We start from the raw sequence: 15991 nt of genomic DNA on the forward strand, positions 1-15991 counted from the left end.
AGCTTCTCCTTTGCTGAGGCACAGATTTCCTTCTGTTCCCAATTTCTGTTACATATTTGACCTCTTTTCCTAGTGATATTGTTAGAGGTCACCACCCCCCCCACTCTGAATCTACATTATAGGGAGTAGAGGGAGTTAAACAAACACCCTCAGGAAAAGCTCTTTATTCGCTCTTTGTTTTAACCTTTAAGTGTGATGAGCAGTAGAAGCAAAAGGTCTAATTAATGATTCACAACCACGGGCACCTACTGTGAGTACAAGAAGGCCCCAAACTTATCAGAAAGTAGGTAGCACGTGTTCTGCCTTTAGATAGAATGTACTGGCACTCTAATTGGGAGTAGAGAAAATTGACGGATATAATTACTTGGAGTCTGATATTTTGATACTTCGTATTTCTGACTGCCTTTGATCCTGTCTGTTCTGCATCATACTGTACACAGTCTGGTGTTCCTGACTGCATCAGAATGGCCACTCCACTTGGTGTCTCAAATTAACACATGACCGAAATAGAAGCTTCTCAGAACCCAATGCAAATCCTTACCAGGAAGCAAAGAGGAGTTTCTCGGGAGGCTGGACTGTCCGGAACCCAAGAGTCAGCTGGTGGTTTCTCCACACCTGTGTGCTCTGCACACTGCGTTTAATTTGCTGGTTTGAGACTGTGGTTGGGGGAATTCCCACCTTAGCTTGCGGGCTGCAGGGTGGGAATTCCCCCAGGCTCCCTGCCCTTGGAAATCCGGGGAGTTCCTACCAGCTGACTGCAGGGGGGTGGGGGGGTAGGAGGGCAGTGCCAGCAGACCAATCCCCCAGGGGCAGTCTAAACCTTTTACAAAGGGATTTGACAGTGTGTTTCAAAGTCCACTCAGCGGTCCTAACCACAGGTTGTTAACTTAAGGAAATGAGACAAAAGAAGGAAAATGATCAGGGAGGAAAGAATCCATTGACTCATTATGTGTAAATATAGAAGCATTCTCTGTTCACCACAATGGGCTATTTTTAATGAGTGTTTATTTAATGGAATGAGTATTTTGTAACCATTAGAAATTATAACTGTGAATGGAGCCTGGCAACATGAAAGAGGGTGAAAGATACCATGTGCATGGGGCAAAAGGCTTATATGTTGCAATTACATAAAAATCATATGTTTATGTCAAATCTTAGGAGAGAACACATAGAGGTGATTACTGGGACGCTTGGATCACTTTTGACCCCCCCCCCCCATTTATCAGCTGCTATTAAATATTTTTTATCGCTTAAAAAAGTAGAGTCAGCTTTGTAAACAAACAAACTAGTAATCAGAAGAGGTTTACCAACCCATTGAAAACCTTTGTGTTTGGTCTGAGATTAAAAACATCAACCCCCTTGGGGTGCCTGGCTGGCCTCATCAGAGGAGAACCAGACTCTTGATCTCAAGACCATGAGTAGGAGCCCCACTGCTGAGTGCAGAGATTGCGAAAGTAAATAAGTAAACTTAGAATAAAAAAAAAAAAAGAATCCAGCCCCTCCGTGTTGCCTACCGAACTTTGCCAAGCTCATTCGCTACAAAGTCTTGATATACCTCTAAGCTGTACATAATTTATATAAAGTTTAAAAGGAATCTCTCTAAAAACCCAATTAACCCGTAACAACTGACAAATATTTAGTGTCAAAGAATGTTTCACACTTGACCCTCTTTTAGTGACAGAGGCTGATCGGGCCTGAAGTTGACATTATAGATGGCGGCTTTAGAACGTAATTGAACTGATCAGTTGTGTGTACCAGGCAACTGTATGAAACGTAACTGTCAGGTGAAACAGCCTGGTAGGTTATGAAGAATGGGTGATAAAAACATTGTATATGCTCCTGTGTATAAGCTCATCTGTGGTCCGTGCTGACTTAGACAAAAGCTTAAGGGGCATGTCCAGTCCTCACGTCGCATTGTAGGACGAATTCTGTGCCCAGAGCATGAAGGTCTCATAAGATCTTGAAATTACTTCCTCTGAGGGTCCGTTAGAGTTTTCCAGCTAAAGTGCCTTTTTCCCAGAAGAGAAGACTAGGGAGGTGGATGAGGGGTGTCTTGTGGAAGACAGAACACTGGCATTGTGTTCCAGAAATGACTAAGTCAGACCATGGAGAGCGGGCAGGTTCTCGGCTCAAAGTGTAGAACTTTATAATAATTAGAGTTACCCTCCAGCTCAGGCAAGAAACTGAGTTCCTGTTTCCAAGTTACCAGCTGCAGGGAGCATTCAGCAAAATGTTAATCACCCTGCTGCTGGGATTTCTATAAAAAAGGAGAAAAGCTGTGCATGATCACATGACCTCTTGCCACTCTACAATTTTGTGATCCTAAGGCATTTGCTTTGTCTTTCCAGAACACATGCCTGCCTGCCTTCCTGGAAGATCTTAGGAGTATCATAATATTGCAAACTTAATTTTTTTTTTAGTTTACATTTTTAAATCGAGGCGCAGTTCACATACGACAAAACATACAGATCTGTTCTCTTTGTTTTGACAACTGTATGTGATCGTGTCATCCTTTAGAATCTTTCTATCATCCCAGAAATTTCCCTTGTGTCCCCATCTAGTCAGTACCTCCCACCACCACCCAGAAGCAGCTACTTTCTGATTTCTAACCAGTACATTTGGTTTATCCTTATACGACATAGAAATAGAATTGGGAAATATAGGTTGATTTTCATTTTCTTCTTTTAGCCAACAGAATGCTTTTGAGGTTTATTAGGTTGCTGCATTAATCATTAGCTCACTGTTTTTATTGCGGAATAATATTCCATTATACAGATATGCTTAGCACACAAATTTGCTTATCCATTCTCCTACAGATAGATATTTGTGTTGTTTCTAGTTTGGGGTTCTAAGGAATAAGGCTGCTGTGTATGTTTTCCGTGCAGGTGTTTTGGAGAAATCTGTTTTTGTTTCTGTTTGGTAAATGCATAGGAGTGAAATTTCTGGGTCCTAAGTTAGATAAATGGTTAACTTGATTGGAACTGACAAACACTTCTACAATTACCTTTGTGCCCAATCATCCCTAGCAATTAGCATTGTTAGTTCTAGTGGATGTGAAGTAGTATCTCATTGTGGTTTGAATTTGCATTTCCCTAATGACTGATGAGGTTGGGCCCCTTTTCATGTGTTGATTGGCCATTTGTGTGTCTTCTTTACAAAACATCTGCTCAAATCTTTTGCCTATTTTAAAATTAGGTTGATTGGGTCGCCTGGGTGGCTCAGTCCTTCAGCGTCTGCCTTCTCGCCCTGGGATCGAGGCCCACATCGGACTCTTTGCTTGGCAGGAACTGGCTTCTCCCTCTCCTTCTGCTGCTCCCCCTGCTTTTACCTTCTCTACCTGTGTTAAATAAACAGATAAAGTCTTAAAAAAATAAAATGAGATTAGGTTGACTGTCTTATTTCTTGTTGATAGATGGGTATGTTCTTTATATATTCTGGATATGAATACTTTATCAGATTATGTTCTGCAGATACCTACCAGAGTGTGGGTTGTTTAATTTTTGTCATGGTGTCTTTGGATGAGCAGAAATTTTTGATAAAGCCCACTTGACTACTTTTCCTTTGTGCATAATCTCTTTATGTCCCATCCAAGAGATTTCTGCCTACCCAAGGTTATGAAGATACTGTTTGATTGTTTTCTTCTGGGAGCTTTACACTCCTAGGTTTTACGGTTAGGTCTCTGAACCATCTCAAATGAATTTTTTGCATCTGATGGGAGCAGAGTCAAGATTGTCTTCCTTGTTTGGGTGGTCACTTGTATCAGTATCATTTGTTGTTGATAGGACTTTTCTTTGTGTATTTGACTGACTGTTACCTTTGTTGAGAATTGAATACACACACACACACACACAGAGGGGTCTGTCTCTGGATTCTGTCTTCTTCCATTGATCCATTGTCATTCTGCCAATACCAAATGGTCATGATTGCTGTATATTTATAATAAAGCTTGGATTTTGATAGTATAATACCTCCAACTTTTATTTTTTCATTGACAAGAGTATTTTTATTTTGGCTGTTCTAAACTGTTTACTTTCCATGCACATTTTAGAATTGACTTTCCAGTTTTGTTTTGTTTTTTTACACTAGGATTTTTTAAATAATGAATTTTTAATTTTAAGTCCAGTGTAGTTAACATACAATGTCATATTAATTTCAGGTACGTCGCACAGTGATTCAGCCATTCCATATAACACCCAGTGCTCATCACAAGTGCCCTCCTTCCAATTATCATATGGTTTCACTTATTTGTGGAGCATAACAAATAGCATGGAGGACATGGGGAGTTAGAGAGGAGAATGGAGTTGGGGGAAATTGGAAGGGGAGGTGAACCATGAGAGACTATGGACTCTGAAAAACAATCTGAGGGGTCTGAAGTGGTGGGGGGGTGGGAGGTCGGGGTACCAGGTGGTGGGTATTATAGAGGGCACGGATTGCATGGAGCACTGGGTGTGGTGAAAAAATAATGAATACTGTTATGCTGAAAATAAATAAAAGATAAATTTTAAAAAAAAGTGCCCTCCTTCATCCCCATCACCTGTTTCACCCCTCCTCTCCATCTCCCCCTTGCCACTCCCCTACCCCGCTGATAATCATCAGTTTGGTCTTTATAGTTAAGAATCTATTTTGTGGCTTGTCTCTCTTATTTTTTTTTCTTTGTTCCTTTGTTTTGTTTCTTAAATTCTAAATATGAGTGAAGAACCTGCTAAAATTTTGATTGGGACTGCAGTGAATCTACAGATCAATTGAGAGAGAAAGTATCCTTAAAACACTGAGTCTGTCGATCCATGCACGTGGTAGACAACTGTCCATTTCTTTAGGTCTTCTTGAATTTGTCCCAGCACTGTTACAGTTTTCAGTGTAGAAGTCTTGCTGGTCTTTGGTTAGATTTATTTCCAAGTGTCACTGGGATCACCTTAAGGACAGTGGTAGTTTGGTGTTTTCACAAATGTCCTTCATCAGGTTGATGAAGTGCTCCTTCAGTCCTGTTTTGCTGAGAATTCGTATCATGAATGGACATTCAGTTTTGTCAAATCCTTTTTCTGCATTTATTGAAATGATCATGAGCATCTCTTAGTCCAATCACCAGTTTTATGTATTTCTCCTTTTCCACTGTTTGTGTTTAGAACAGTACACTTCTGTCCAAGCTCTGGTTTAGTTGCATCCCATAGACGTAAATTTTGGATTCTCATTATCATTCAGTTCAAAGCATTTTCTGTTTTTCCTATGATTTTTATTTTTGTCCCGTAGGTTTTTTCAAAGGTGGTTTCCTTAATATTCTGATGTGGAGATTTTTCTTGGTTTTCGTCACATGTGCTCTTTCACCATGAAAAAAGGTTTCTTTTCATCTCCAATAATACTCCTTGGCTTAGGGGTGCCTGGGTGGCTCAGTCTTGATCCCAGGGTCAAGTGTCTGCCTTCGGCTCAGGTCATGATCCCAGGGTCCTGGGGTCAAGCCTCCTATCGGGCTCTCTGCTCTGTGGGGAGCCTGCTTCCTCCTCTCTCTCTCTGCCTGCTTCTCTGCCTACTTGTGATCTCTTGTCTGTCAAATAAATAAATAAAATCTTAAAAAAAAAAAATACTCCTTGGCTTGAAGTCTGTCTGGTGTAGCAGAGGTAGCCATGTCGGCCTTCTCCTACACATGTTTTCTGTGGCTTATGTTCAAAGTGAATTTCTTGTGGAAGCATATAGTTGTTCTTTCTTCCTTTCTGTCTTTGTGTCTTTCTTAGTCTTGGCTGATAGTCTTTGTCTTTTAATTAGAGAGTTAGTCCATTTATATTTAATGTGACTGCTGATATAGTTGGGTTTAGGTCTGCCTTCTAGGTATTTATGTTCCTTTTGTCCCGTTTTTTTTTTTTTGTTGTTGTTGTTGTTGTTCCTTTGTGCCTTCTTCCCTGCCTCCTTCTGGGTAAATCATGCATTTTTTTAGTATTAGTTTTATTCCCTCTGTTTTTTGTTGTTTTAAAATCTATACCTTGGGGGGGGTTCTTTTTTTTTTTTAAGTGATTGCTTTAGAGCTCTGATGCTCAAGGCAGTAGTCACCGCCCACACACAGCTATTTAAGTTTCAATTAGTTAAAATATGAAAAAATTAAAATATGTTCCTAGCTTAAGGAGGGCACTATGGTGATGAGCACCAGGTGTTGTATGAAAGTGATGAATCACTAAATTGTATACCTGATGCTAATATTACACTGTTTTTTAACTGGAATTTAAGTAAAAACTTGAAAATAAAATAAAACACATCCCTGGCTATAGTATGGGGAATAGACTGAGGAGATACAGAACTACAAACAGGAAGAGGAGTTAGGACATTGTTTTTGGAATCACTGGCGCAATTTTGTGAGGTATTAATAAGACAGTTTAAGAGACACTGTGGGATCAAGAGATCCTGGAGGCAGGGTCACCTGAGTGGCTGCAAGTGGCTTGTCTAAGCTGGGGAAGAGGGAGGCCTGGTGACTGAAGATTTCTGGCATGGGCCAGCAAGTGGATGTCAGATGCCATTAATTGGGACAGAGAATGTAGGAGGGACTCAGGTTCACGGGAAGATAAAGAGTTTAGTTTAGATATTTTACGCATCTTGAGGCACAGATAAGTAGTAGGCAGTTTGCTACCTGGGTCCAGAATTTTGGAGCGCTATGCGGAGCAGATTTTCACATTTTTAATTTACATATTGAGGAACCCAAAAGGTATGTAAAATCACCATGGTAGTATTAGAGAGTAAAAATATACAGAAGTGTGGGATTGTCAGCATTTAATGGGAAGAGGAGACTCTAGACAGATCTTGGAGACAGATGGAAGGAAGACTGGGAGAGAGAATGTCACTGAATATGAAGGAATAGAGAGTCACGAGTTAATTGTTAAATGGCAGTGAAAGGTTTTCTAGGCAGGTGTTCTATAGGTAATATTTGACAGATTTGGCTTAGTCTAAGATGCAGCAAAGTGCTTTGAAATTATGTGTCTCTTTTAGACTTCATGCATCCACTGCCTTTATCTGTGTGCATTTGTTTTATCTGGCTGTGTACTAGGCACTCTCCCAGGCATCACAAGGGGAGCCATGAATGAAGGCAATTCTCTGTCATACTCTTTCCGCTAAAGAAGGACATACGAGCAAATTGTTAGAATGTGAACCTTAAGGGTCTGTAAGTAAACAGGCTGTAGGAAGGGCTGCGGGAACCCAGGAGAGAGAGCAGCTATTCTGTGCCTTCCACATGCTATTCTTTCCATATGGACTGTCCCCTTCCTGCCTCTTCAGCGACACGTCCTTCAAAACTCAGCTCTGGCATCCTTCTGGAAACTTCCTTTGATTCCTTTTATTTATTTAACAGAAACAGTGACTCATATTGGACAGTGTATCTCTAAAGCAATCAGAAAAGAAAAAAAGAAGGAGCAAGGAGGGAAGGAGTGAGGAACAGGAACCAAAATGGAAATAATAGTGCAGACTTGTTAGAAGAAATTCAAACAATACAGAAAATGTAAGGAAGTTCACCCAGGATCCCAGCACCTAGAAATAATCATTATTCACATTAGGTTGACATCAGCCAGATATATCCTTGTAAGTTTGTCCAATACGAGCGGTGGGATAGAAATAATTTTACATCATTAGGATCATACAATATATACTATTTTAAGTGTTGCTAAGTGCTTAATTTCACTTGGAGGAGATTAGTGTAGTGTCAATGATACTTCCAATTTTAAAAGAATAGATTAGTGTAAAAAAAAATAGAAGCTGAACTTCACATAAAGGTTTCTTGACAAGAGATAGTAATTACTAAAAGATCCATCTAAGGTTGACAAAAAAAAGATGGTGGTTTTGAAAAGCCGTGGGTCTCTATGTTTCCCTTTTCAATACCTCCCTTTTCAACTAGGACTTCTCTGTGAAGTGATGGAGAAATTAACACTTCCAACTTCCCTCCACCTTTCTCCCCCTGACCCCGAATCCTCCAACCCCCCAACTGCTTCCTGACTTTCAGTTATAATTACAGCATTGCTGCACAGCACTTATCTACCTTTTTGCAGTGTAACCCGTGTATCTGTTGATCCCCAACTCAGTATTTCGATGGCCCTAGCTCTCCCCGGCATCTCTTCCATCATGGCTCTGGCTTGTCTTATCCTGGAGTTCTTTACTTCTACTAGCCTCTCAGTTGGCTGGATTTGATCATCAAGCTGTTTTCTCGGGAAGGGCTCCAGTAGTCCTTGCAGTCTCCTGTAGTCTGTCCACCAGCTTTATGCTGGAATGACAACTCGGCTGAGCATAACTTCGCTGCGTCCTGCTTTCTTTCCCTTGGACTCCCTACAGCCCTCCTCTGTGTCGCGGACTCACGGGAAATCAGTTTTCTTCTTTACTACTACTCCCCCCACACCACCACCTTTTATGAGTTGGATTTGCAGATTTCAGAGAACATAGATGAGCTTTTTACCTATTCCCTCACTGCACGGGAGAGAATTTATTCGTAGGGAGGCCAGCCACAGCTCTGATACAGTGATGTGAGCGGGATGTTTCTGGAGTATTAACCAGCATCTCTGTCTTCCTTTCTAGAAATAATTGATGACCTTGCCAACCTGGTGGAGAACACAGACGGGAAGCTCCGCACGGAGACCAGGCGTGTGACTATGGTGGACAGAAAATCAGCATCTTGCGGTAAAGGATAAGCTGCCCTTACGGTTTTGCCCCTCTCTCGCCGCTCGACCATCCTCTGTTTCCTGTTTCCCACATTTGTCTCATTATTGCAGGGGTTTGGTTCCGCTTCTAACGCAGACAGTCCTGTTTGATGAAGTACTGAAATTGCTCAAAGAGACCCAAATCTTGCTAAAGTGAAGTGAGTTGTAAGGGGGCCTGTGTGGCTCAGTCAGTGAAGCGTCTGACCCTTGGTCTCAGCTCAGGTCTTGACCTCAGGGTCCTGAGTTCAAGCCCTGCTTTTGGCTCCACACTGGGTGTGGAGCTTACTTTAAAAAAGAATAAAATAAGGAAAAATGAAGCGACTTGCTCCAAATGTGGGAGAAGTATAATACATTGTTAATTTTTTAAATTTAAGATAGGAAACCTCTCGAGAGTACCTGTTTGGGAATTTGTGTGACAATATACAGGTTGGTGCTGGTACATTCTCGTGGCTATTGAAGGCCATCTTGCTCACTTGATTCCTTTGTTTTGTCACAACCTTAATTGTTGGAGCTTGGACCACCGAGCAGTTAAGAGGCCAGGTTCTGAAGTCCATTGAGTTCAGATCCTACATGTAGTGATGTTATCTTTGGCAGTCGCTTCACCGTTTACTACCTTGTACATAAAATGGGGGCACACGAGCCAAGACAAGGGATTCTAGCAATACTGATGCTCTGGCTTTGCCCCACAGCTTCTGATGAAGGAGGGCTGCATTCCATGTGGTTTGAATTATCCACTGCCTGTGTGCAGCGCCCTGCCCGAGGCCAGTGTTGATAAATGGTAGTGACAGTAGGAGTGACCACAGTGATGGTTCCTCGGTACCGTGTCTCACAAAGGTGCACGAGCTAATACATTTATTACAAGCAGAAGTATGATAGCACTCCAAACTCCAGTGCCTCTTAGTCCTTTTGGTATGAAAACTACGACAGATCCCTCTGACCTGTCCAGTTTTAGAACGAGACCCTCTGCCCAAGATGTACGGCCCAAGAGGCATTACCTTTTTACCTGATGTGCTGGCTGACTGAGGTCTAGAATAACAGGGTGACTGAGGACGGGCAGCCATGGACTCTGAAACCTCAGGGAAGGGGAATCTGAGGGGCCTCACTGCTCCCCTGTTATCACCTGTCTGTGCTCCCTGGCCCCGGGGTTCTCATCTACCAGATGCCGGCCACTCTGTGCTTCTGCCCCCATGGGCAGAAGCGCTTCCTGTTGAAGTGCTTCCTGCCTTACCAACCTTCTCATGTAGCTTCTGCCCACAGAGACTTTGGTTCTGCACTAGATCGTTTGGAGACAGATCTCTTCTGACATTGTCTTTGATCTCTATAGAAACTTAACCTTATTGACTCTTAAAAACCTGGTTATCAAAGTTAAACTGTATGGAGCATGTGAGGTGTCTTGTGCTGGCCACCCTCCCTGACTTTCCGTATTTATGTGGGGAGGCCCTGCAGGTGGGGGGCTGAGAAGTGGGGACTCTAGAACCTGGCCCTGTATCCCAGCTCTGCCACTCACCAGCTGGTGACCTTGGGGAAGCCCAGACTCCCCTTTGCCTCAGTTTTCCTGTCTTTGAAATAGGAATGCTAATGGTATAGCCCTGAGAGCGTTGTCATAAGGGAGAAAGGACTTAATATAGATAAAGACACAGGTAGAGTATGTGGCACACAGTAAGCCATGAGCAAGGATTAGCTTTCCTCTCACGTGTCTAACCTAGGAATAGTCTAGGGCGCCTGGATGGCGCAGTCAGTTAAGCGACCGACTCATGATTTGGGTTCAGGTTGTGATTGCAGGTTGTGATTGAGCCCGGCATGGGGTTCCGCACACAGCGCGGTCTGCTTGAGATTCTCTCTCCCTCTCTCCCTCTCCCTCTCCCGCTGCTTGTGTGCTCTCTAAATTAATAAATAAATAAAATCTCTTAAAAATAAATAAAATAGGAAGAGACTTCCCTACTCAGTGACAACTTTCTTGAAGTTTTTGCTATGTGTGCGGCAGTCATGTCGTTATTGTTTTGGAATGAACATATTTTTAGATATGTCGGGAAGCTTTTTGTATTTGCAAACAGTGGCCCTCAGCACACGTTACTCATGAAGTCCCAACGAGGACTGTTACTTCTGTTGCCAATTTTTTATTTTATGGTATTGCTTAGTGTTGGTGTTTACACCCAGAAAGGTGCATAAAATCTTCTGACTTGAGCTCTGTTTTTTTTTTTAGTAGAAGAAATGGAGAGGCTCCCTTAATTGCAAAAATGCATGTTTTTAAAACTGGGTCTCTCAGAGTGAGTTAACTGTAAATTTATCTTCTGCACCATTTATATTTAGGTGTCTATAATCTGTAACAGAATTACAGATGGCCCTTGAACAGTGCAGACGTCAGGGGTCCTGACCCCCAGGCCCCCAGTGCAGGCGAAAATACACGTCTAAGTTTTGACTCCCCCAAAACTTAACTATTAACAGACTACTGTTGACTAGAAGCCTTGCCCATAACATAAACTATCAGTTAACACGTTTTGTGTGTTATATATACTGTATTATATTATAGATATATAATATGTAATTATACATATATACATATATGTCTTAAAATTGTAGTATATATTATGTAATATAATTATATGGTATAATTAATATATAAAATTATTGATTAACAATAATAATTGATTAATATTGCTTAATATAGTAATACTATATGTTATATACTGATTTCTTCCTATAAAGGAAGCTAGAGAAGAGGACATGTTAAAATCATAACGAATAGAAAGTACATTTACAGTACCATACCATGTTTATTGACAAAAGTCTGAGTGTAAGTGGGCCTGTGCAGTTGAAACTGTGTTATACAAGGGTCAACTGTGTATGTAGGAACTCAGAAGGGAGATACAGCATTGTGAAATAGACAGACGTTCTTCCTTCTTTTCACTGGAAATACTTTAAAGAGAATTCTTTCCTCTTACCCCATCAATCCGTTTCCCTAATACTTACTTAGCCATACCCATACCATCGGTACTGTAGGTCCACACCCTAACAACTTAACCTTTTAACATTTCTGATGCCTGATACCTTTAAAGGAAAATGTATTGCATTTATATTTTTATAGGGAAATCTGTTATTTTATATATATATGTATATATATATATATATATATATATATATATATGTTTGTTTGTTGGTAAGCAGCGCCAGTTTTTGCATGTTGATAAAGGTTCATTGTGTGGCCTCCCAAGCTCGAAGAGAGGTCACACTGGTTTCATGACACCCCGCCATTACCATCTAAATAAGTCTCCTGCTGATCAGTATGAACCCCGTAAAGTTATTATGCCCTGTGGAATCTACTGAGTGGGTTCAGCAGCCCTTGCCAAAATTGACTAACCATTTTTTTTTTTTGGTAAAGATTTTATATTTATTTAATTTGAGAGAAAGAGAGCCTGAGCCAGGTCTGGGGGCGGGGGATGGAGGGAGGAGCAAGGAGCCCGACTTGGGACTCGAACTCAGGACCCTGAGATCATGACCTGAGCTGGAGTCAGGTGCTTAAATGACTGAGCCACCCAGGCGCCCCTATTAACCTAACTAAAAAAAATTATTATGGTAAAAGATCCATAATATAAAATACACCTAAAATTTGCCATCATAACTGTCTTAAGTGCACAGTTCAGTGGCATAGAGTGCATTCCTGCACTTGGGGGACCGTCAGCGCCACCTGTCTCCAGAACCTTCCATCTTCATGGGAAGCTCTGACCCCGTGAAACAATGACTACTACTCCTTCTCCAGCTGGCCCCTCTCAGCCACCGCTCTGCTTTCCCTCCCTGTGACTTTGACTACATCAGGTACCTCCTATGAGTAAGTTCACACAGTATTTGAATGTCTTCAGTATTTCTCCATGCTGTAGTGTGTGACACGAATCCCTTACTTTTTGAGGCTTAAGTAGTATTCCAGTGCATATATATACTACATTTTGTTTATCCATCTATCTGTCAGTGGACTTTCTGGCTATTGGGTGAATAACACCAGTACAAACGTAGGTATACAAGTGTCGATTCAACACCAAGTTTTTGCATGTGTACATAGAAGTCAGTTTGCCGAATCAAATGATAATTCAGTGTTCAATTTTTTTTTTTTTACAGAAATACTGTATTAACACATCCTTTTGTTTTGCTTCCAGTGCTTAAATTCTCTCTTTTTTAGAGATTTACTTATTTATTTTATAGAAAGGGAGAGAGCATGTGCGAGCTGAGGGAGGGGCAGAGGGAGAGGGAAAGAGAAAATCCCAAGCAGACTCCACGTTGAGCTTGGAGTCAAATGTGGGACCCAACAGAGGGCTTGATCTCACGACCCTGAGATCACAACCTGAGCCAAAATCAAGAGTTGGTCACCTGACCGACCAAGTCACCAGGTGCCCTTCAGTCCTTAAACTCTTAAGTACTTTCTGGTGGTTTGATTATTTTCCTGATAAAGCCCGTTTGCAGGCAGGGGTCAGAGACTTCTGTAGTCTGAGAGAGACAGACAGTTGGGGTAGAAGTTACTGCCCTGGGCCCACACCAGCTGAAAAATGGAACAGGGGACCCTTCCCCCATTGAAGTGGGTCCCCAGAGAGCACCCTTAGGGTAAAAGTGAACTGGAAGTAAGGTGCCCTTGAGAAGTGTGGAGAACGCAGCCTTGGCACTGAGAAGATTGGAGAGGGAAAGGGGCAAAACTGTAGTTCCTGGCCAGTTGTGGGCCCAGAAAGGCTTATGGATTAGCATTGTGGATATCCATTGTAGCCTGGGCCAGGAAGCCCCAGATACTGCTTTTGGTCTGGAGTTCTAGATTCACATGCTGGAGCTCCAAAAGACTAGCAGAAAGAATGACATGCCTATCTGGAAGAAGACATCTTTACCCCCAGTCTCTAAGAATTACCCCAGAATGAATTGTTCAGAGCAGTACCCAGCACACAGTCAAAGATAACCTGGAAGATGTGGAAACAGCAGAGCGTGAGCCACAGACCGCAGTTACCGATCTGCACAGACTCGCAGTAGCAGAATTATCAGACACAGATAAGAAAATCATCTATGTTTAGTACCTTTAAAGAAAGAAGTGACAGGCTTCAGAAAACCATAGAAAGTAGCAGAAAATTTGAAAAGGGACTAAAATCGAGCTCCTACCAAAAAACAAACAAACAAACTACCTGAAGTTCAAAACTCAGTGATCAGATTTGGTAGCAGCAGAGAGAATCAACCAGGAAAAATTGAAGCCATCATCTCTCCATAATTGGTAGCTAGCATTGACAAGAGGATGTCCAGACGCTAGGGAAGTAACGTTACGATCTCAATAAGAAAGGTCTGGAGGGCTTGGTCCAGGAGCCTCGAGACATAGCAAAGGGTCGATCCCCTGCACTTTCCAAATGTAAGGCACAGTTGATCATTTCCATGTAAACATGGGCACACATGCATAGGAAGATACAAGTGAGGTATATTTTAACTGTCTGCAGGGTCAGCGTTAAGTGACCCACTCAAATGTCCCTCGGTTACTGTTCACGTGGTCCCCATTTGTTTAACTCTGGGGTGGCAGCGGGAACATCATCATTTTAAGTGCAGAGGTAGGTTGTGAACCCTCAAATGGGCTTTGATTTCCCTCCCCTCAGCGTGTCTTCCTTGCTGATCTGATATATATAAGTCATGGGTGCTTCCGCAGAGAGGAAATTTCCAGTTGTTAGCACAGACTGAATTGCAAGGGGGCCACACAGAAGGGCCTGGTGATGAATTTGTTTGCGCGGTTGTTAACAAAGGATTCAAGCACGTCTTTGTAAACCTTTCACTCAGGAGCCCCGGCTGTAAAAATTTTCCTGAGATCTTTGTGTGACTCTTCCTCCCTTTTTCTGGCCCACCCCCAGCTCTCAAAGAGCATCAAGTAGAAAACAATATTGTCTTTTGCAAGCATCCAAACACAAATGAGACTGGCATTTTTCACTGGTCCCTATACGTACTTTCAGATCTGTTACTTGTGTCAGGGCATCTCCACAAAGCAAGATCTTTGTCATCGCAGCTAAATATTCAGTGTACCCCGTCCTCATTAGAATTCAAAATAGAGCCTCGTCTGAGTCTGACGGACGAAGCCAATTGTGAGAGGCCAGACTGAGAGTTCTGAATGACTCGGGCTGAGGGATGGCCTTGCTTCTCAGCATCTTGACTATTACGTAATGTTGTCTGAGCACGTCGATGGCGATTTTAGCCACAATTTCAGTGATGTGGGGAGAAACCCACCCGGCCGACACTGTGCTAACGCCATCCAAACATGAGCCCCTCGATGGGCCTTCAGCGTTTTGGCGTCAGGGAGGCTGATGAGGAGCCCCAGCTGGCTCACAGTGAGTCCACTTAGGACCCAGATGCCCTGTCCTCATGGTTATGAGAGCAAGCTGGTGGCCCAGTGACCAGTTCTAGTGTGCCCCCAGCCAGCGCCGTGGGAAGGATGGGTTTCCATCTGTTGCCCAGAGCTGCCATGATGAGTAAGACTCAGAGGCTCTGACCCTTATTGGAAGCCAGCGGAAAAAGGCTCTTAAGGAGAACAGCGATGACCGAAGAAGGCTGTGCAGGGAGATCCCAGAGCTGGGAGGTTCACATCCTCATTGAATTATAAATGGGGTAGCTTTCCTTCCGATACGCTGAAATGTATAATTCTGTGGTGAAGCCATTGCCAGGCATGAAATTGGTAAGGGGTGCCTTGAGTGCACCTTGGCTGACACTGCCTTCCCTTGGGTGAGCGCGAACGTATTTCTTCTTACGTTAGCTCTTTTGAATTTAACATAGGTAGGGAGCTGAATTCTGAGTTGTCTGGTTTATTTAATTGACCTTGGAGACCATTTGATCTCTCAAGGAATTGGTTTTACAATGCTGTCACAGGGACACCTGGGTGGTTCAGTCGTTTGGGCATCTGTCTTCGGCTCTAGTCATGATCCTGGGGTCCTTGGATTAAATCCCTCATCTGGCTCCTTGATCGGCGAGGAGTCTCCTTTCTCTCCCTGTGCCACTCCCCCCACTTGTGCTCTCTCTCTCGCTCATTTTCTTTCTCAAATAAATAAAATCTTAAAAATAATAAAATGCTACCACAAACAGGTCATTAGATACCTAATTATGGAGCGGGAAAAAAACTGTACAGATGCTTTTGCTTCTCTTACTGCTTCTCAGGAATATTTTTCTTGCCTATCTTCTGCTACTTTCTCTACTTTTCCTTCGTTGAGATAATCCGGTTAAGTTCCTCCACTCCCTTATTCTCAACAGACCCTCCTGTCTGTCTCTGCACCCAGGTCGTCTTTCATTCCAGGTCTGTGGAAAAGTGCCTGGTCCTGCATGTCTGCCTTCAAAGCCATCTTGTC

At 42.6% G+C, this 15991-nt stretch overlaps 1 protein-coding gene across 4 annotated transcripts in view; it reads left to right on the plus strand.

Moving 5' to 3' along the window:
- Positions 1 to 15991, plus strand: part of STX8 (syntaxin 8) — a 244800-nt gene that overhangs the window by 139711 nt on the left and 89098 nt on the right. For all 4 annotated transcript variants that reach the window (XR_009347944.1, XM_059148483.1, XM_059148481.1 and 1 more), the window contains one exon: positions 8536 to 8637. Coding sequence is in view for 3 of the 4 variants with exons in the window: in XM_059148483.1 (XP_059004466.1) it covers positions 8536 to 8637 (102 nt within the window). In the remaining variant the exon portion in view is untranslated. The remainder of the gene's footprint in view (positions 1 to 8535; positions 8638 to 15991) is intronic.

The sequence above is a fragment of the Mustela lutreola genome, chromosome 15 (assembly GCF_030435805.1).
Source record: "Mustela lutreola isolate mMusLut2 chromosome 15, mMusLut2.pri, whole genome shotgun sequence".
In the NCBI taxonomy this organism is placed as follows: Eukaryota; Metazoa; Chordata; class Mammalia; order Carnivora; family Mustelidae; genus Mustela; species Mustela lutreola.